Genomic DNA, 23,876 nt, shown 5'->3' with positions numbered 1-23,876 from the left:
TTTTATTCTGGTGCCATGTGTACCGCTGTCACATGATTATATTTTTTTTAATTTGTTTTGTGTAGTCTCTCTAAAGTACAGTCCGTTGCGCAAAATGGATGTTCAAAATTTGTATGGGAAGCGTCGTAGATGTGATGACATTGAAAGCGATGAAAATGGTTTTGAGCCGTCAGATTGAGATGAGTATGTTCCTGGTAGCAATCTAACACCAAGCGATGCTGATGTTACAGAAAATCACATAAGTACGGAGTTAGACTATACAACTTATACTAGCTCCGTATATTGTCGAAAAGCAGATGATTCTTCAAGAGGACAACCATCACCTGGAGTAATCCAAATCGTATTGGATCTTGCTGAACCTTACCTTAATATACCTCTTTAGCGCTTGCATTGATGTATCGTAAAACAAATTTATTAGGCACTCTAAGAAAGAACAGAATTGGGAATTCCAAAAATGTTACTGGAGCAAAACTAAAGAAAGTTGATACTAACGGCCGTGAGTGTTCCGGAGTTCTAGAAGTAAAATGGAGAAATAGAGACGTACTCATGCTAAGTACCAAACATGTTTTGAATGAAGTTTTCACTGGCAAAAATAATAGGAACCATGAAGATATTAATTGGCCTAATGGTAGTTGGCCAAATGTTAATTGATTACAATTGAGAAAAATAAGGTACCGATTTATCCGACCATAGATACCATAAGATAGCATTAGAATATCTTTTGAGCACAGCTGTTGTAAATAGTTTGGTATTGTATAAGCAATACAAGCCCAATACAAAAATTGTTGATTTTAGAAAAAGTCTTTGCGAATACCTTTGACTATCGAGCACCAAAATCCCTCAGCTCTAAAAGATATGCCTTATTGGATTCTCAGAAAGCGGTGTAGCAATTTTTATAGTAAAATTAAACAGACAGACGGCCGAATAGAAACAGTGAAAAAACCAAAAAGGTTTCAACATTTTGCAATGCCTGTGAGGATAAACAAGCTCTTTGCCTGGACTGTTTCAATAATACACATTAGTTCCTTTATTTTCTGATTTAACCTGAAGTATTTTTGGTAACTTTAATGTTCGAATTTCCGAAATCCCTTTGGTACATCTATCCTGCAATCCGTCAGCGAATTTCATTCCATATTCCTGCTCATTCCGTACATAACTTCAATATTCTAGCATTCTGTGCTTTGTCTCAGTTACTTCAATACTCTTTTTATACCCCCCACTATAGTAAGAAGGGTATATTAAGTTTGTCTTTCCGTTTGTAACACCTAGAAATATACATTTTAGACCCCAGGTCCACGTCTTCGTATAGCCCCAATATAGCGGTATCTCCCCATATTCGGTATTTTGAGGATTTTGGCGACATTATTCACCGGAATTGTTTCAAATTTGCTGTTTGAAGTTCGCAATGAATACTACAGCCTAAGACAGAAAATTGTCTGTGCAGGCCTACGTCTTTTTATAGCCCCCATATAACTGTGGCTTCCGATATTGGATATTTTGATGATTTTAGTGATATTATTAACCGAAATTGTTTCAAATTTGGTGTTTGAAGTTCGTAATGGATACTACAGCGTATAGCAGTAATTTGAGGATATTGGCGACATTGTTCAAATTTTTTTTGTCATAGTTTCATATTCGAATATTGTAATGGCTTATGACAAATTTTGCGTATGCAGATCCACGTCGTCGTTTTGATGGTTAGAGTAACAATATATATATATATATATATATATATATATATATATATATATATATTTTTACTCTAACCATCAAAACGACGACGTGGATCTGCATACGCAGATATATATATATATATATATATATATATATATATATATATATATATATATATATATATATATATATATATATATGAAGTTTTTCAAGTTCCTTCCAGATGGACCTGCTTATTAAAAGTTTGTCGATAATGATAATTTTGGATAGGTGACAAGTGATTTACGTAGTATTAGTGAACATATTTTCACTTAATATGATTGTCATAGCTCTGGCATATGTACTGTTAATCTTAATCTTTTGAAGACTTTGAGGACAATATTTTAGCTACAATTAACAATTATCATGAACTAAAAATATTTATTAATAAATTAATTACAGTCATTTCAAATAAAAATATCACTACCTGTCCATATAGGTCTGAGTTTTTCTACATACAACGGTACTTTCTGTTAATCGGTATTTGAACGATTTTAGCAACATTTCAAAACGGAGTTTTGATGACTTTAACCATTTCCAACAGATTTGTTTACACTTTGGCATTTGCAATATATAATGAGAACTACTTCCATTGGCTGAAAATGTTGTTGCATAATGCCATTTTGCTATATCTCTTATACAACGGCACCTTCTAATATTCCGGTTTTTTAATAACTTCAACAACATTTTCAATGAAATTATTTGAAGTTTGGTATTTAAAGCTCTCCACGTAACAGCAAGGTCCGATATTTGCATTTCTGAAATTTAAGCTTACGGTATTTCTTAAAACTTGTTAATTTATGTTAATAATGATCCCTACATTCTCTTGCAAAAAAAAATATATAAAGCCAAATTTTCCTTCATATATCGTACATCCTCTTACTTTGGGAAATTTTAGCCGATTACTTTAAGGTAACTTTCAAAATGGTGGATACCACCTGGTGGCACTACACTTAAATTTAAGTTTGTATAATTTGGTTTTGAATATATTATTTCGATACATTCTAATTTTGTCAATTGCTGGCCTCAAAATTACCTATTTTTAAAACGACAATCAACATTATTGAACCACTAAAAGCATATTCTCTATTTTAAAGGACGACCTGATCATGTCCATAATTGCACTTTATCGAACATATCGATGACATCGTTGACTGTAACTTGCTCAGATGGATTCGACGGAGGTCTGTCTCAGCTTTTTGTAATGGAACTTGTTGATGCACATTTAAAAGTAAGTGTTTATTATGGTATATAATTGTCATATATCTATGTAGCAAATGGTAAATTCTAAATTATTGTAACATAACACAACCATTCTTCAATATGATATCAAAAAGTAACTGAAGAATACAAGTTTTATTTATGACAATTCTATTTATTTATTGTTTCCAACTGAATCCACGGTGCTTCTATATATACATAAATATATATGAGAATGAAAAAAAAACAGAAATAAAACGATAAATGTATGTTTTGTGGCTTTTCGGAAATCTCACCATATATATTTTGTCTTTTTTTTTATATCTCATTAAATTGCTTTATGTTTGACTTTTAATATAGAATTTTAAATTTTGTTTTAAAATTTATTTTTAAAAGATGGGTCAAATCATATCTGTGAGCAATAAGATGGTAGGTTTGAATTCAATACTACAACGAGCCTATATTTCTATGTGAACCTGGATCTTATGTTTTCATGTGACAAAATGTAATGCGACAAGAGACCCAAATGGAAAGTTGCCGCCCATTTGGTTTGAAATTGTGATTGGAATTAGTGAAGTGCCGGATACCACAATGGCTGTACATTTATATCCCCTAAGAACCTAAAACGTTCAAATACAAATGTTATTGAAAAAGGATTTTTAAAGCATTAAAATAATTATGCCTAAAAGTAAACGAGTGTCGCTGGGGACATTACACAATTATTGCCGTAAAATATATTACAAAACAGGATATTTGAGATAATTCCATGCGAAATTTTTGCTATATAAAGGCACAGGTGGTGGAATTATATGAGGCTTTACCTAAGTGGTTACAGGAATTATGTATACATCTGTACTACTTTAAAACAGGTATTCATTTAAAATATCATTCTTATATCTTGCATAGTGAGTCCTATCTTGGATATCAGCTTTAAACAAGGAAAGCCCGTTATGTTCAAGCGGGACGAATTTTCAATGCGCTCCATCATGTAGTAAACATAAAAATAAACAAGTAAAAAAGCTGTAAGTTCGGCCGGCAATTTCCAAAAAAAATAAATAAATAAAATAAAAAAAATCCTTTAAAAATTCTGTTAAAATCTTAAAAATACCGAATGTCTATACGACGACGTATACCTGCATAGGCAACTTTTGTCATAAGTTATTACAACATTTAAATGCGAAGAAAAATTTGTTTATAATGTAGCTAAAATCATCAAAATACCGAATATAGGGGGTACCGTTATATGGGGGCTATACGAAGACGTGGACCTGCACAGACAATTTTCTGGCATGGGCTGAAGTATTCATTACGAACTTCAAATGCGAAATTTAAAACAATCCCGGTAAATAATGTCGCTAAAATCATCAAAATACCGAATATCGGGGGGTACGGTATATGGGGCCTATACGAAGACGTGGACCTACATGGTCCATTTTCTGTTTACTGCTGCAGTGTCTATTACGAACTTCAAATACCAAATTTGGAACGGTTCCGTTAAATAATGTCGCTAAAATCATCAAAATACCGAATATCGGGGGGTACGGTATATGGGGGCTATACGAAGACGTGGACCTACATGGCCCATTTTCTGTTTTCTGCTGCAGTATCTATTACGAACTTCAAATACACAAATTTGGAACGGTTCCGTTAAAAAATGTCGCTAAAATCATCAAAATACCGAATATCGGGGGGTACCATTATATGGGGGCTATACGAAGACGTGGACCTGCACAGATAATTTTCTGTCTTAGGCTGTAGTATCCATTACGAACTTCAAATGCCAAATTTGTGAATAATGTCGCTAATTCCGGTGAATAATGTCGCTAAAATCATCAAAATACCGAATATCGAGAGGTACCGTTATATGGGGGCTATATGAAAACTTGGACCTACATGACCCATTTACTTAACCTGCCTACTGGCAAAATATACATGTGCAAAATTTTAGCCTTCTATCTCAATTTGTTCGAAAGATAGCGTGATTACAACAGACAGACAGACGGACAGACAGACAGACAGACACACAGACAGACAGACGGACATGGCTAAATCGTCTTAGAATTTTACGCTGATCAAGAATATATATACTTTGTTGGGTCTGACGTGAGTATTTCGAGGAGTTACAAACGGAATGACAAAATTAATATACCCTCCATAGTATGGTGGAGGGTATAAAAATATCGAGCTTTATTTTGCCAGTGATATCTGTTTGAGGTTACATTACATCACGCACGTCGTATCTGGCATAACCTTTTGTTTAAAGCATGGTAGAAGAATATAGGTAGACTCATCGACACAGCTGCTGGGACAATGAACTGTCTAACCAATTTTGGAACGGAAAATGTTGAATGCAATATTATTAAAATTTGTAAAAATCGCTGAAAAACGCGAATTATAATAACCACCGAAGGATGTCATTTAAGAAAACATATAAAAATCTACTTATATTTGAAAAAACATTTAATTTTTTTTTTTTTTTTTGACATATCAATGTTCCCAAGCGTTGATGCATCTATCTGTATTCTTCCACCATGGTTTAAAGGCTCCTCTAAATAACTTTTCTTTTTTTAATTGATTGTAGCCACAAAAAATTCGACAAATTGGCTTCTTTACATATGGAGCTGACGGCAATTCTGTTCTCCCAAAATCCGTACGCAAATATGCTGCAACACAACCATATTTTTAAAATTATGTTATAATAATCCAACACACAACCTCATTCCGAAAGAATGCAAATAACTCTATTTCAAATCAGACATGAGCTAAGTGGTACATTTCGCGAAATAAGCACTAGTTATTCGGTATTTTTATGGTTAAAAAATTATCTAGTGATTTTAATTTTCATTAGATTTTTGAAGATTTTTCGGACAAATCGTTCAGTTTTTCTAGAATTTCGGTAGATAGATAATTTTTTGCCATTTAATTTCGATCTTTGAATAGTAATCATGGCTCAAAGTCCACTCCAATCTTTCAATTCTAAATGTATACCTGTGCTATAGAGAATTTTGAGAAATCAGAACTTGACGATCTCGCCTTTTTCGCATTAGCTCTAATTTAGAAACATATGTGGAATCATAATGCAGTTTTTGCACCACTTATCGCTCGAACATTCGCTGAAATTTCCTGACTACTTATTATTGCAATATTGGTATGTCAGATTTCAACGAGTTCGCGCTAATGCTACAAAATCCTTTATGTTGTATTGGTGATTTTCGGTTAAGTGTTTGTGCTCACCAATGTAAACATTACACGTTCGTGTGTAATTACTAAGGTAAATCTCGTCACCTATTGATTATGTCTCGTTTTTATCGGGACGCAATTTCGGCGCACTAACATATATATTTTTTCATATATTCATATGTATTTCCAGAATATATATATAGTGCTAAAAATTGCTTATAAACTAGATATAGTTAGAACTAAAAAGTCTAGCATGTATTTTGTTATAAATGTTTCCGCATGTGGAAAAAACATCTCGCTCGTTACTGAACTTACGGTATTTGCAGTACCATTCATACGCGTGAGTTATCTGCCGTGGTTTTGAACACACTGCTTATCCCTTGTGGAATTAAAAAACACTTGTTTTGTGTTTGATTGTGGTCTTAAGACTGAATTTTATTTGTTGCTTTTAATATTTTGTGATTAAATGTAGCGACAGGGTTTTGCTGACGCTGCATCGAATGATTGTCTGGGAATGTGGATACGAAAACAAAAGTTTCAAATATCATTTGGAACTTTTGTGTTATGCTTTATTCAATAAAAAATAAGTGGCAATGGCCGGGACGTAACTCCTCCACCCCTTGCCAGAAATACTCCTGGATTTCTTTTTTTATACATATGAGTCTTCATACTGAACTTAATTAACATACAGGCAAATTACATATTCTTATTTTAATTAAGAATTATGAGACATATTTTTTGTTATTTCTTCTAAACTAATTTCATTTCTTTTTGTTGAGTGTTTTATATGATTATCAATATTAATTTTAAGAAAGTTCTTATTGTTTATTATGCGATAAAAATAATTAAAATTATTACAATTATAATCAATTCCAATTGATATGTTTTTATTTAATTTAATTTCTTTGATTTCACTTTAACTTTCAAAGTCTTCAATTGTAATCTTGTTAAATTTTGGGTTTACATTTGGTAGTTCAAGTTTTTGATTATTCTGATAAAAATATTTGTCTTCATATACTACTATTTTGTTCAAGAAACTTTCATTATGGAAGGTTAAGTTACAGTTATTAAGAATAACAAAATAATTACCAGTTAAAGTTAGTACCCTATCGTCACAGTTTTGTTTTAGTTTTTCAGCGAAGGCATTCTTTATAATTATTATGTCATTATCAACACTAAAAATTGAGGTCATATTGTTAAATTTATATCAACACCTGTTATAAAAAATGCAATGCTTGCTCTTCCTTAGTTACATTTTCTTCATATTTGTATGGAATGCCGTTTATATTAATTATTGTCTCTTCATCAGAGTCTATCTCTATTTTATTATTGTTTGGAATAGGAACGATAGTTTTAAGTTCCGCTTTTATAAAACTTTCCGGTACTAATATAGCTATAACTAAAAAATCGTCTCTACAAAGTATAATACCCACTTTCAACCGTTTTAATTTGTAAAAATCAATTTGAAATTATAAAATCTCTTGTGACGTAAAATTGCTTGATTGTATAAAATTATTTTTAGCTGATACTATGTTGTCCTGTATTTGATCTATTTTATGCTCTAGGGTTTTAAGTTTTGAAAACTGATCTAAATAAAATAGTTTAATTAAAAAGTTATTATTAAGTTCTTTTAGCTCATTAAATGACGATTCTATTTCCTTTCGATCATTATCTACTGCTGTTTTCAAATGTTCCAATGACTTGTTCAGAGAATCATTGATATTAATTTGTTTATTAACGTTTTCTGTAATATTGTGTGAATTTTGATCGATGATGGATAAGTGGGCAAATATTTCCTGCCTGTCCTCATCGTCCATTGTTCCAGACAACCATAGCTAACTGTCCGGTGGCAGTAATGTTTTAATTTTTGATCTAATAAGATTAATTTCGTTTTGGAGAACGCTGTTGCTATTAAGATCTAGACTTGCTATGTTTATACTGATGTTGTTTAATATTCCTTCTATTTCACTTATATTTATTATATGGATTATTGTATATGTTTCGTTCACCAATTCCACGTCACCGGTTTTAGTTTCAATAAATCCATGGTTTTCATTGATTTGGCTGATCAACGGAGTTGCCTGGCTCAACTGTACTAGAGACATTAGGAGAAGTACCATTATTAGGGCCTGAAAATTTGAAAGGTCTTTTAATATTACAATCATTAACATTACGAAGTGGTTGTTTTCTGTATTTTGGCTGTTCTTTGTGTCGAACGTTTCTATAAATTTTTATAAACCATTCCTCTCGTATTTCTTTGTAGTCTTCACTATTTGCATTTAACTTTGATATTTTGTTCTTTTGATCCTCCAGGCGGTCTCGAATTAAAGTTTTTTCAATATATCCATAATGAACCATATGCGGTGTTTCACGAATGGTTGAATGATAGGTTTTGTTATATATTTCTATGGCTTTCATTATTTGTTCCTTTTTGGAAGTTTTTCTTCCATATTAAGAGTTCTGATTTTTTCCGTAATGGTATTGCTTATCATTTCTACATCGGAATTTCTAGTATGACTATTAGGTTTTGAGAAGTGTATATTAATGCCTTCTACTCTACAAAATTCCTTTACATTTAAGTTATTGAATTCATTATCACCTACAAGGTTTTTCGTTTTTCCATTAATTGAAATATACAGTCTTAACTTTTCTACTAAAGTTAGGCTATCCTCATAATTTGGAACAATTCCAGCATGGCCAGACTCCTTAATATGAAATAGGGATATCTGTCTTATTGCCTCCTCTTCAGGTTGGAGGTCTTTCGCATAGTGACTACATCTTACAAACATGATATTGTTATATTGAGAATACAGTTGTAATAACCGAGTTTGCAAACGATTATAAACGGAATCAGGTAGAAACGAGTAGATCCCTATCTTGCCTTTTATTATGAATTAATTTAGAATATTGGCAATATTATTGTCAAGGTCGGCCTTTTCTATAAATATTGTAATGCTTCCACATACTATATTTGATTCGGTTTCCTTTCTATTTACTAAAATTAATTGTATCTTAAATCTGTTAACTACAATATCTAAGATTGTAAAATGGTCATTAATATCTTCATTTTGCGAATGTATTGTGGCTGCAGTAGAATCATAAATGTCTTCTCTATATTTTTAATTTCATTGGTTTCCACGTCAATTTTACTTAAAAAGTCAGCAATTTTATTTTCTTTTCCCTTTATGTAATCTATTTTGGCATCATATTCGCCTAATTGGATAAGCCACCTTTGAAGTCTTGGATTTAAATCCCTTGCAGATTTTTTTATCTGTAGCCACTTAAGTGACTGATGATCGGTATGTAAATCAAATTCTCTCCCATACAAATATGGTCTAAAATACTTTATACCCCACACCACTGCAAGAAGTTCTTTTTCAATGATTTCGTTCATGTTCATTTAACGTTCTTTATGCAAAGCAAATTGGGTGTCCATCTTGAGAAAAGACTGCACCCAACGCAAAGTTACTTGCATCTGTAGTGAGCTTAAATCTTTTCTCAAAGTCCGGAAACTTTAAAATAGGATGTTCCGTAATCAATCTATTTAGTTTATCAAAGGATACTATGTATTTTGGATCACTTGTATTAACTTTTTTGTCTTTTTTAAATAAGATATCATTGGAAAAGCAAAGACTGCCTAATTTCTTATAAACTTTCTGTAGTAACCCATCATTCCCAAAAATGATTTAATTTGCTTTTGGTTGTCGGTAATTTTAAATTTGTTATTGCGCTGATTTTTTCCATACTTGGCTTGATTCCTTCGGGAGTCAATACATGTCCCAAATAAGAAATTTCTTTTGATAAGAATTTACACTTATCAACTTGTATCTTAAGACCTGCTTCTTCAAGGACAGAAAAAATCTTTTTCAAATTATCAATGTACTCTTGTAGAGAAGTACTAAATACTAGTATGTCGTCTAAATATACGACACATATTCTATTGATATAATCTCTTAATATTGAATTCATTAGCCTTTGGAATGTAGCTGAGGCATTCTTGAGCCCGAAAGGCATTCTTCTTAATTCATAATGGCCGATTTGACGTTCGATTTCTTCTTTATGTACTTTTGGATATCTATAAATTCTGGAGTAAATAGATCTGCAAGTCTTAGTAATTATTTCGTGCTGTATTTCAGGGGTAAACGTTAAGTTATCGCCATCTAAACAAAAAAGTTTGCTGTATCTTTTCAATAACTGCGAAATTGATTTAAATTCTTCTTTGTTAAAATTTTGGTAATTAATGAGATTCGAAATCGGGCTTGGAATTTTTTCCAATGTACATGCATCAAATATTTCGGGTGGGTAATCATTAAAAATATTTTAATTTTTTTATTTTTCTAAAATTACCTTCAAAGTTTAGTGTAACTTTTAGATCACGTAAAATATCTTTACCAATTATGGCACTATATTTTTTTTCTATTAAATCGTTGACCATCCAAGTAATGAAACAGTCTGTGTTAAATTCTTTAGGATATGATGTAATCAGTTTCTTATTTAACTAACTCCATTTAATGTCCTGAAGTAACATTTTTGGTCATTATTCTCGATCATAAAATTTTTAAGTGCATTTGGGGACATAATGCTTTTTGTGGAACCGGTATCAATGAGACAATTTATATTTTGGTCTCTAATTGTGAGTCTTACTATGGGTTGTTGTGTATTTGGGCCTCTATAATAAAGTTTTCATCTTGCTCAACATTGTCAGTGTCCATAAAATATTGACCTAAACTAGGGATAGTTTGAGTAGACATTTTACTTTGTTCGGAATTATTCCGATTTTGTTGTGAATATCTATATTGATTTGTATTATTAATTTGTCTTGAAAACATTTTGTTGGATGGGGTATAGTTTTTGTTATTATCAACCTGCTGATTATTTTTGTAAATTTGTCCCGAAAATCGATTAAGTGGATTTTTTCTATTCTCTGATTGAGGCTTTCCGTTACTATTATTTTTTGTAAAATTGATTCTATTTCCTTCCCATTTCTTATTAGATTGTTGAATAACATTTTTTCGATGTCTATAATCAATGGCTCTTCTGTCATCGAGTAATCTGAGCCTGGTATACTTATTTATAATATCCTGAAGTGACTCTTCATCAGATATATGGTCCCTAACATGACCATCTATCTTCTCTAATAGAAGATCTACCAAATCTCTGTCAACTATTCGTGGTTCATAAATTCTTGGCTTAATTTCATACTTAGCATTAACAAAGTATTGGAATAGTTCTTCTAAGTTTTCTACTTTTACCTTTCTGCAAAAATTGTAAATTTCGGCATACGTCTTCATTGGTTGGCTGCTGATCAGGATTTCCTTCTTCAATTTGTTCCATGCTGCTCCGATCTCCAGCATCCGGATCCTCTTTCCGTAGTCTCCTTGAATTTTTTCGTTGGCGACAATGTTTAGGCCATACTTCAAGATTTCCTGATTCCCATTACAAAGCTCGATCACAGATTCCACTGATCGTGTAAATGCCCTTGGATTGTGGTTTTTATCTAGTGGTTTTAATTTGCGAAATTGTTCGAGTATATCTTTCGGACACAAATTCAGTGTTAACCCATTATTTTGTTGCTGCTGTGGACGTTCATTTTGTGGTTGTTGTTGCATTTGGATTTGTAATTGTTGTTGCTGCAGTTGCATTTGTTGCTGCTGCTGCTCCATTTGTTGTTGCAACTGTTGGATAATTTCCTCTTGTCGACTTATTACTTCTTCGAGGTTATCCATTTTTCTATTTTTTTCAAATGCGATATTTTTTTTTGTAGACATAGACTTCCAAAATGTTTATATATTTTATGTCTTACTTTTTCACTTTTTCTTTCTTTTTATTTTATTAATATTTAGTTGTTTTTTTTTTCTTTACTTATATGTTTTGTTCTTTAGAACACAATTTTTCACTTATTAAAATGTTTTTGCACTTATTAATTGTTAATGTTATTATATTTTTTCAACGATTCTTTTATCTTTTGTTCTTTAGAACAAAATTGTTCACTTATTAAAATCGTTTTGAATTTATTAACTATTAATGTTCTTGTAGCATTTCCAACGGTTCTTTTATGTTTTGTTCTTCAGAACAAAATTTTCACTTATCGAAATGTTTTTGAATTTATTAATTATTAATGTTCTTGTAGTTTTTCCAATGGTTCTTTTATGTTTTGTTCTTTAGAAACAAACATCCCGACTGCGCCAGTTATCTGCTGTGGTTGTGAACACACTGCTTATCCATTGTGGATTTAAAACACACTTGTTTTGTGTTTGGTTGTGGTCCTAAAGTTCACCCTCGCACGCACCAACAGTTGGCCCAACTTACGAAATTATAGCTGCCCTCAGACACACCAACAGTTGGCTCAACTTGTGACAAGTTGGTACAACTATTGGTGCGTCTGAGGGCTAGTTGTACAACTTTTTCGAAAGTTGGTTGGAAATATCAAAAATTTTTGATAATTTCGTAAGTTGGGCCAACTGTTGGTGAGTGCGAGGGCTAGTTGTACCAACTTCAGTGTTTTCTTCATTTATGTCTTGACTTTGGTGAAGCAGCACATACATAAGCAGAGCGCAAGAAGAGAAACGAAAACAAAACATAATCATAAAACAAAACAAGAAAAAAAAACTAAAATAAAACATAAATAAAAATGAGTGATTGCGAAGAGGAAGCGTCAATGCGCGATTTTATAGAGGAATATAAAAAAATGCCTGAACTGTGGCCAAACTGGAAATATATAAAAATAAAAATATAAAAAAACGAAGCTATGAAAAGTTATTAATTTAGTATAAAAAAAATAAAAACAACGCAACAGTAGACGACGTTAAAAAAAATGGAAACATGCGTACTTGCTATCGGCGAGAACTCAAGAGGTACATTCAGAGTGACCGATCTGGTGCGGGTGCAGACGACCTTTATGTACCAAAGCTGTGGTACTTCGAGTTGTTCAGCTTTTTGCGGGATTTGGAAATACCTTTGTCAGGTCGCTCGAATTATATATATACACCAAAGAAGAGTTGTGCAGTTGACTTAAGGACTGCATTTTTTTTTTCAATTCATCATTTTCGAGTTTTCTGAAGAACTTTGTATTGGAGAAAACACCACCATCAGATACTCGACCATTCGCTCCCACATCAACCATAAGAAAGTTGCTATTACTATCAACTAATGCCATCAATACAATACTAAACGTTTTTTTATAGTTGAAGTAGAACGTTCCAGAATGTTGTGGTCTTGTGATATTGATGTGCTTGCCATCGAGTGCTCCAATACAACGATTTTTCAAAAAACTTTTGTGCTATACTCTCCCATTCTTCTGGAGTTTTGGGAACCTATAAGTAAATCATTTAAGTGACACTCACAATGTAAAATATGTTCAATTGTCTTACCTTAATAAAATCTTTCAGGACTTTTATAGTCGCTTCGCATGTTTCAAAAACAATAGAGCTTATGGATTGTGGAGACACTGCGTAGGAGAACTTCATGTCTTCGAAAGAATTACCGGTGGCCAAAAATCGCAATGTGATTGCCAAACGATTTTCCACACTAATGGCCTCCCTCATAATGGTGTCTTTCTTTTCAATATGAACTTTTACTTTCGATAAAAGATCATTGAATGTTTGGTCTGACATTCGCATATAATTTTTATAATCTTTCAATGTTTTTAAAAGTTTTTTGTTCGAAAATTTATTTCATTTTATGAACCAATGCTTTGACCACATTTTTTTCTTCAACTTTTTCTTTCTCTGCAGTTGTCTTTCTTCTTCTTCCTCTAAAATTATATCAATTCCAAGTAGCGCAAGAGCATCCGACTTCATGTTGACGCTTCAAAAATACTTTGTAAATGAAAAGTTGGTACAACAGTTGTATGAAAAGTTGTTACGTGCGAGGAGACCGACCAACTTTTTCATAAAACTTAAAAGTGACAAGTTGGGCCAACTGTTGGTGTGTCTGAGGGCAGCTTATCAAAAATTGTTGATATTTCCAACCAACTTCAACCAACTTTCGAAAAAGTTGTACAACTAGCCCTCAGACGCACCAATAGTTGTACCAACTTGTCACAAGTTGGGCCAACTGTTGGTGTGTCTGAGGGCAGCTTAAGACCGAATTTTATTTGTTGCTTTTAATATTTAATGACTCAATGTAGCGACAGGGTTTTGCTGACGCTGCATCGAATGATTGTCTGGGAATGTGGATACAAAAACAAACGTTTCAAATATCATTTGAAACTTTTGTGTTATGCTTTATTCGACAAAAAATAAGTGGCAATGGCCGGGACGTAACTCGTGCACTATTATTTTTTAAATAATCTGTCCGATTTATCTTTTAGGAGTGTCTGTATCTTGAAAGTACAAATCCAGTAGGCAGGATAAGTTCGTAAATGGGCCATGTAGGTCCACGTTTTCATATAGCCCCCATATAACGGTACCTCCCTATATTCGGTATTTTGATGATTTTAGCGACACTATTCACGGGAATTGTTTCAAATTTGGTATTTGAAGTTCAAAATGGATACTACACCCTAAGACGGAAAATTATCTGTGCAGGTCCACGTCTTCGTTTAGCCCCCATATAACGGTACCTCCCGATATTCGGTATTTTGATGATTTTAGCGACATTATTCACGGGAATTGTTTCAAATTTGGTATTTTAAGTTCAAAATGGATACTACACCCTAAGACAGAAAATTGTCTGTGCAGGTCCACGTCTTCATATAGCCCCCTATATTCGGTATTTTGACGATTTTAGGTACAATACCCACCGAAATTGTTTGAGACGTGGTATTTGAAGTTCGTAATAGATGCTACAGCCTGTGACAGAAAATTGTCTATGCTGGTCCAGGTCTTCGCACAGCTCCAATTTAAATGCACCTCCTTATATACGATATTTTGATGATTTTAGCTACATTATTCACCGTTTGTTTTGATAGTAGGATCTAGTGCGATTCAATTCAAACACATAAATTTGAACTGACACTTAGTATCCAAATTAATTTCCTTGCAAGCACATGAACTTGAAGGAAGCCGCCTAGATAGTAATTAAAACTCTTGGTTTAGTCACTACAAAAGACGACTGAATTTTCTTTATTTCTGGCTGTCTTTATATACATAATTTCTTAACATAATTAATTAAAATGCTATTGATAAATGCTGATATAAATTAATTGTAATGTAGGTCGGCTACTAGTAGACATTAAATGCTATGTAAGCAAAATAAATAAATGTGTTAAAGAAACTTAAAAACATTGCAAAAGTGAATGAACCAATGGCCAATGAACTAAAATGAACTAAAATAAAGAAAATTAACTGTAACAATAAAATAGTCCAAATATGTGATATAATAATGCTGTATAAGCAGTTTAAAACTTATAAATATGTAGGTGTGCTTGATTTTTGTATTTATTGTTTGTTTTGGTAATTAAATCTAAATTATGTTTATAGAACAATAAAAAAAAATATTTATGTATGTTTTAACATTCTCCGCCGCGTTGACATTGTTCAAGTAATGAGTGCGCCTGGGTTGGATGCATGTGGGAATGACTCCATTGTAACATCGATTGTTGATTGATGAGATCTTATAGCTGGTGTAGGTATGAATTGAGATGGCTTCTTAAATTTTGTGTGGATCCTCCAACTCAGCAGGCCAAGTAAAATAAGAATGCAGCAAGCTAAAGATGCGTAGCTAACTGCATGATGATGTTGATTTGATGAGTGTATTAATTGTGGTAGGTGTTTTAGAGGTGATTCATGCAACTGTTTTTGTATATTATCCAATTCTTCTTGATTAATCTTGTAAGAGGTGGTATTGGTATTTGTTGAAACCTTTTCAATTTCCTCTTGTCGACTTATATATTGAATGCCTTTCAATCTTACATAGGATGTATGTAAACTACTGGAAGCTGCAAAATGTCCATGTATCGTAACAAATTTGTTTTTATACCCTACACCACATAGTGGTAAGGGTATTATGTCTTTGTGCATTTGTTTGTAACATGGAGAAGGAAACGAGATAGACCCATAGTTACTTTTGAGAACCTTCATAGAATCACTTTCTGAGTCGATTTATGCATGTCAGTCCGTCTGTCCGTCCGTCCGTCTGTCCATGTATTCTTGTGAACAAAATGCAGGTCGCATTTATTATCCGATTGAGATGAAATTTTCCAAACAATATTTTTTTGGCCCAAGGACGAACCCTATTGAATTTGGTGAGAATCGGATCAAATTTAGATATAGCTCCCATATATATCTTCATCCGATTTCGGGTTAAATGTGCACCAAATGTCCACTATCAGTCCAAATTACCTGAATTTTGGCACACCCAACCGAGTTCGGCCTAGAAGCAAGTATATCAAATTTGGAGAAAATTGGTTCAGATATAGCTATAGCTCCCATATATATCTTTCATCCGATTTGATCTTGAAGTCCCTCACATTCCTACTATGCACTCCACAACCGTTATATTTGGTACCAGGTATTAGATGGAGCACAGAAATAGCTGTTTTAAATTTTATCGAAATCGGTTCAGATTTGGATATAGCTCCCATATATATCTTCATCCGATTTCGGGTTAATTGACCACCAAATGGCCAATATTAGCCCAAATGGCCCGAATTTTGGCATATGTGGCCGAGATTAGCCTTAAAGCAAATACAACAAATTTGGAGAAAATCGGTTCAGAGACAGCTATAGTTCCCATATATATGTTTTATCCGATTTGGTGTTTAAGCCTCTCACATTCGTAATATGCACTCCACAAGAATGATATTTGGTACCAGATATAAGATACAGCCCAGAAATAGCTGTTTGTAATTTTATCGAAATCGGTTCAGATTTGGATATAGCTCCCATATATATTTTCATCCGATTTCGGGTTAATTGTGCACCAAATGGCCGATATAAGTCCAAATGGACTGAATTTTAGTACATCGGACCAAATTCAGCCTAGAAGCAAGTATATCAAATTTAGTGAAAATCGGTTCAGATTTAGATATAGCAACCATATATATGTTTCATCTGATTTAGTGTTTTAGACCTTTACATTCGTAATATTCACTCCACAACCGTGATATTTGGTACCAGGTATTAGATGGAGCACATGAATAGCTGTTTTAAATTTTATCGAAATCGGTTCAGATTTGGACATAGCTCCCATATATATCTTCATCCGATTTCGGGTTAAATGTGCACTAAATGGTCAATATCAGCCCAAATCACCTGAATTTTCGTACATAAGACCGAATTCAGTCTAGAAGGTAATACGTCAAATTTGGAGAAACCCGGTTCACAGATAGTTATAGTTCGTAAAATGCACGATAGAATTAGATAGATTTTGATTTTGTACCAAATATCTCATAGAGCTCTGAAATGCCCTGTATAAACCTTTTTACGAGAGCTCGAATAAATATGCATAGTGGTGTAGGGTATCATATAGTCGGCCCCGCCCGACTTTTGAGCTTTCCTTACTGGTTTATTACGCAGTTAGGACCAATTTCCATTATTCCGGAATTTTTAATGATGATGAGGTTGGTTTCAGATCCGCATACCATTGAAAAATCAATATTTAAAATAGCTTCGATTTCTACTATTATTGTCTCTAATTCTTCATGAGTAAGTGTTTCCGTTGAAACACTACGGACCAAGAGACGTTTTGCGGACTTCACTGCAGCTTCCCATAAGCCTCCGAAATGCGGAGCTCTTGGTGGAATGAAATGGAACTGTATGCCCTTGGAACTTGCAGCTGATAAAAGTAGCTCTTGCGCCTTGTCCGAATATAAGGTTTCAGATAATTCCTCTAAACTATTTTTGGCTCCAACAAAGTTTGTAGCGTTATCGCAGTATATATTTTGGCAGTGACCTCTGCGAGCTATAAATCGTTTAAGAGCGCCAATGAATGATTCGGTTGATAGGTCCGATACGAGCTCTAAATGAACAACCTTTGTTGCAAAGCAGCAGAATACAGCGACATAAGCCTTTGTTGGTCGCTTGCCCCTGACCTTGTAATGTATCCAAAATGGCCCACAGTAGTCGACTCCAGAGTAGATAAATGGTCGAGCAGGAACTACCCTTGTTGCTGGCAAATTTCCCATTATTTGTTGATACAGTTGTGGTCGCGCTCTATTACATTTTATGCATCTTTGAACAGTAGACCTTGCTGTTATCTTGCCTTTTATTGGCCAGAATCGCTGTCTTATTGCGTTTAACAGGGCTTGAGCTCCACAATGTTTATTTTCTTCATGAACTATCTTAAATAGCAATTTCACCAAAGGATCATTATAAGGCAATATCATTTGGTGTTTCGCATCCATTTGTAGCATAGCATGTTCCAACCTTCCTCCAACGCGAAGAATGCCTTCATCATCCAAAAACGGTGATAAACTGCATAGCGAGCTATGCTTATTAATCTGCTTTTCAGCCTTCAACGCGTTGATATCAGCTGCAAATTCGGATGATTGTACGGCTTGAATTATTCGACGAAGGGAGTCAGTCTAATTCGTTGGAAGACACTGCTATATGTTGAGGCCGGTGTGCCTTTTGCATACGTGCATTGCTGGTGAATCTAAGCACGTATGCCAAAATTCTTTGTAACTTCCTGAATGAATTTTTGTGCTCGATCATATGTATTAGATGCATGTCAGAAGCTACTATTGACGTCGTAGCTGCAGTCTTTAACTCCATGCTATTTGTTATATCCTCTTGCAGAGAGAATTTGGTCGGCCATAGTTCTTCCTTTCCATGAAGAAAAACTGGACCATGAAACCATAATCGGCATTTAGAAAGATCAGCTGGCGAGAGTCCTCGGGATAAAATGTCGGCAGGATTTTCTTTTGACTTAACGTGGTTCCATTGTTCTGGCAATGTTAAGTTTTGTATGGTGGATACCCTATTAGCCACAAAAGTCTTATATACGTTGGACCTTGATTTTATCCAGGCGAGTACTATTTCAGAATCAGTCCATAAAAACATCGGATTATTCTGAAGCCTTAGGTCATTTTTCACCCTGGTAGCCAGTTGAGCTGCTACCACTGCGGCACATAGCTCTAATCGTGGTAGAGTTTGTTTTTTCAAAGGAGCTACTCTGGATTTAGCACAGATCAGACGTACAACGACTCGTCCATCTTTTCCACTAAAACGAATATAAATAGCCGCGCCAAAAGCTCTTTCCGATGCATCGGCAAACACATGCAACTGGATTTTCGTCGGGATCTCCCCACAGAATACATGTCGCGGTATCTTAAAGTTGTTGAGACCTTCCAATTCCCTTCGAAATGTTTTCCAAGTGGCACAAAGTTTTTCGGGTAATGCTTCGTCCCAATCTAATGTATGTTGCCACAGCTGCTGAATAAATATTTTTGCCTTCACCACAATCGGTGCAAGTAGGCCAAACGGATCAAATAATTTTGCTAGTTCAGACGTAACTACTCGTTTTGATATGATTTCATTTTGATCAATGTTCGTTTTTACACAAAATTGATCTGCTTGCGGCATCCAATATAATCCCAACGTCTTTATTGTTTGAGATTCGTTGAGATCCGGGTTCACTTCTCGATCGCTATGTGGTATGTCCTTCAGCAATCTTGGTGTATTGGATGACCATTTCCTTAGAATGAAGCCGTGTTGTTTCAAGATTGTTATTAGCTCCTTTTGTATTTCAATAGCTGTACTTAGGCTATCTGCACCGCCGAGACCGTCATCCATATAAAAATTATCTTTCAGCATTTGTGAGCCTAATGGATATCGCTCCATGTTCTCGTTTGCAATCTTTTGTAAGCATTTTGTAGCCAGATACGGTGCTGAACGTGTCCCATATGTGACCTTATTAAGTTTGTAATAACTGACTGGGTGGGATGGATCCTCTCTCCAGATAATTAGCTGATACCTTTGATCATCGGGATGCATTAAAATCTGCCTGTACATCTTTTCAATGTCGGTTGTGAAGACGAATTTTGGCAATCGAAACCTCAGCAAAATAGAAAACAATTCACTTTGTACGATTGGTCCTGTATACATTAGATCATTTAACGATTGACCTGATGAAGTTTTCGCTGATGCGTCAAATACAACCCTAAGTTTTGTTGTTGTACTATCGGGCTTGAGAACACAATGATGCGGAATAAAATATTTAGGATTTGATACGGTACACACGTCAATATTTTGCATGTGTCCTAATTGTTCATATTCTCGCATAAATTTAATGTACTGACTTCGGATATCTTCCTTCTGTAGAAGTCGGCGTTCAAGGCTCATAAATCGGTTATAAGCCATTGCATGTGATTTCCCCAATACTGTTGGAGATTCTTGAAACGGAAGGCTGACGATGAAACGACCATTCTGATCCGTCTTAACATGTTGATTGAAGTGAGATTCGCAAAGGGTTTCTAATGGAGACATGACCTTTTCAGTTGATTCCACTTCCTCAAGTTTCCATAATTTTTCGATAGCTTGTTCCAGTGATGTTTCACTAAAAATTGCGCATGTTAGCGCTGCTGATGTGTCGTCCGTTGACGATTGTTGAATTAAACCACCTACAATCCAGCCAAGCGCAGTATTTTGGAGTATGGGTTGATGACCATTTAGTTTTATTGTGCCTGGTTGCATTAAACTGAAGTAAAACTCAGCTCCGAGTAAAATGTCAATTTTTCCTTGAACGTTAAAATTAGGGTCTGCTAATCTAATATTCTTGGGAATTTGCCAGTTTTGTATATCCAAATCATGATTTGGTAGCGGAGGTATAATTGTGGGCCAAACAAATGCTTCCAAATTTGTGGAAAATTCAGAATTGCTTGATTAAATTTGTATGTTTACCCGATGATAAGCCTTCTTCTGAATCCTTCCGACTCCGGAAATAGATAAAGAGGCATCTGCTGTTCTAAGTGACAATTTTTGTATGAGTCTTTCCGTCACAATGTTCACTTGCGAACCCGAGTCTAACACCGCTCTAAATTCGCCTGACATACCGTTAGTCGCTTTGATGATGACTCTAGCCGTTGCTAGGATTACCCTTTTCTGATCTTCTGCTGATGCCAAAGAAACTGCAGTAACGTTGACTGGTGCGATATCGATTTTTGTTGGTGGTGATTGATTTGAGGCCTTCGGCGACGGTTGAGACTTTTTTGGCAAATGTAGCAGTGTATTGTGCTTATTACTACATATTTTGCAGTTGCCAGAAAAACAAGTTTTTGCTGCATGGTCCGATTTGAAACAATTTACACACAATTTATGTTGCTGTATCCATTTCAATCGCTTACCTTCTGTCATTGCCAAGAACTTCTTACAATGATAAATTGGATGGGAGCCGTTCTTGCATAGTTTACAACTCCTGTGATCCTCCACTGATGTTACGGACGAAACAGTTTTGGTTGAACCCTTGTGCGTAGATGCCGCTTTTCCAATCGATTCCATTGATTCGAATTGCAGTTCCAAAAATGAAAACAGCTCTTTCATAGTAGGAACTTCCTTCGGATTCGCCAGTGATTGCATGAATCGTATGTACAGAGCGGGATCCAATTTCTTTGTGATCAATTGAATCAATAGAGCATCCCAAGACGTTGTGTCGATTTGAAGATTGTTGAGGGCTAGCATGCATTCCTTTGTAGTGTCATGCAGAGCCTTGATGGAGGCCGTTGATGAAGTTCCATTTAGTTGACTCAGAATCCGTTCTACTAGAGTGGAAACAAGAACCCGCTTATTGTTATAACGTTCTTGCAGCAACATCCATGCCGTTTTGTAATTATCCTCTGTCAAGGATAGATGACTGATTAGTTTGCCAGCCTCGCCAGACAAATTGGTTTTGAGATACCACATTTTTTGAACACTTGGAAGAGACTGTTTGTCTACCATCTCCAAGAAAAGTTCATAGAACTGACGCCACTTCAAACAATCCCCATTGAATTGAGGAATTGTTACCTTTGGTAGTGGGAGTGAACTATGTGCTATAATGTCACTCCCTAATTGAGGTGCAATGGTCACGGTTTCGCTGCATTTGTCTTTCAAGACTGCTAGTTTTATTAAGTTGTCTTGTACCGAATCTTCCAGCATATCGTAGTTTTCTTGACTTAATCCAATTTTCGATGTATCTTCAATCTGCTGCAATATTTCATCGTAGAGCTCCGTTATTTGATTCCATAGCTTTTTTATAGTATCTTCTTTGATGCTATAAAATTGCTTCGCCTGTTCCGCTTCGATTGTGCCCAAGCCTTGCAAGTGACGACTAAGGGCACTCATTCGAGCATTTATCATTCTGACAAGCCCATCAACACGGGAAGGTATTTTGTCTCCTGCGACAACTTCAGTCGATTTCTCTCTCAAGGTGGGAACTGGCTTACTTTTGGCTGACCTCAGTTTCTTCACTTCCGCGTCTATATATTCCATTGTTGAGCTGAACTTCTCTCCAATCGTTCTATATAGATTCCGAGCAATATACGGATCATCCTCTGACAATGATGGATCATCGCGAATTCTGTTTTCTACCTTCTCAAAATTCTGCCATAACAGCCTTAGTTCATCAAGTTTGCTCTTGTAGAACTCTTCCGTTCTCCTTTCAAGAGGTGCCTTCTTTATAGTAGAGACGAATTTTTCGAAATTGCTGCCTCTTTCTTCTTGCTGAGAAATAAGCTCTTGGACGTTTGCCATTATTGTTTGTTGATTTATCAGCGAGTAGCAGAAGTTGTTGTATGATGATTAGTTACAGGCAATTTCCTTCTGGTTTTCCTCCAGAGCTCCAAAAAGGGGGTTTTTGAAATTGGTACGCGTGCGTTACGTCCTCACACCTTGTGGATAACGTCACCAAAAAATGTTTCGGTTTAGTTACTGTCAGGATCACGTCGGGGTCACCAAAAAATGTTTTGATAGTAGGATCTAGTGCGATTCAATTCAAACACATAAATTTGAACTGACACTTAGTATCCAAATTAATTTCCTTGCAAGCACATGAACTTGAAGGAAGCCGCCTAGATAGTAATTAAAACTCTTGGTTTAGTCACTACAAAAGACGACTGAATTTTCTTTATTTCTGGCTGTCTTTATATACATAATTTCTTAACATAATTAATTAAAATGCTATTGATAAATGCTGATATAAATTAATTGTAATGTAGGTCGGCTACTAGTAGACATTAAATGCTATGTAAGCAAAATAAATAAATGTGTTAAAGAAACTTAAAAACATTGCAAAAGTGAATGAACCAATGGCCAATGAACTAAAATGAACTAAAATAAAGAAAATTAACTGTAACAATAAAATAGTCCAAATATGTGATATAATAATGCTGTATAAGCAGTTTAAAACTTATAAATATGTAGGTGTGCTTGATTTTTGTATTTATTATTTGTTTTGGTAATTAAATCTAAAGTATGTTTATAGAGCAATAAAAAACAAGTAAAAAAACATTAAGTTCGGCCGGGCCAAACTTTTAATACCCTCCACCTTAGGGTAAAAGAAACATTAGAAGAAATGTGGCAAAAACCATTAAAATGCCGATTATGGGGAGGTACCGTTATATGGGGGCTATACCAAAACGTGGACCTATAATTACAATGTTTCGCCACCGGAGCTGGAACCCATTATGACCCACAAATACCAATTTTTAGACAAATCAGTGAAAAAATGTGGCAAAAACCATCAAAATACCGAATATCGGGAGGTACCGTTATATGGGGGCTATATCAAATCATGGACCCATGCATGCAATGTTTCGCCACCGAAGCTGGAACCAATTATGACCAACAAATACCAATTTTCGAACAAATCCCTGAAAAAATGTGGCAAAAATCATCAAATATGGGGGCTATACCAAAACGTGGACC

General features: G+C 34.6%; 2 protein-coding genes across 5 annotated transcripts in view; one reads left to right on the top strand and one right to left on the bottom strand.

The window, feature by feature from the left end:
* The window catches only part of LOC101896953 (hemicentin-1), a 1,222,160-nt gene that overhangs the window by 1,006,796 nt on the left and 191,488 nt on the right, over positions 1-23,876 (top strand). For all 4 annotated transcript variants that reach the window (XM_059126810.1, XM_059126809.1, XM_059126813.1 and 1 more), the window contains exon 12: positions 2,811-2,944. In XM_059126810.1, coding sequence (XP_058982793.1) covers positions 2,811-2,944 — 134 coding nt within the window. The remainder of the gene's footprint in view (positions 1-2,810; positions 2,945-23,876) is intronic.
* Positions 6,510-12,287, bottom strand: LOC131804238 (type-2 histone deacetylase 2-like). Its single transcript, XM_059126816.1, has 2 exons — positions 11,346-12,287; positions 6,510-8,222 (listed from the first exon to the last, which is right to left on the bottom strand). Exons 1-2 carry the CDS (start codon positions 11,859-11,861, stop codon positions 7,929-7,931), a joined length of 810 nt encoding a protein of 269 aa, XP_058982799.1. The 5' UTR covers positions 11,862-12,287; the 3' UTR covers positions 6,510-7,928.

This window comes from Musca domestica, unplaced genomic scaffold, assembly GCF_030504385.1.
Source record: "Musca domestica strain aabys unplaced genomic scaffold, Musca_domestica.polishedcontigs.V.1.1 4, whole genome shotgun sequence".
Taxonomy (NCBI): Eukaryota; Metazoa; Arthropoda; class Insecta; order Diptera; family Muscidae; genus Musca; species Musca domestica.
The sequence above is the reverse complement of the archived record's forward strand: the minus strand, read 5'-3'. Positions and strand labels throughout refer to the sequence as shown.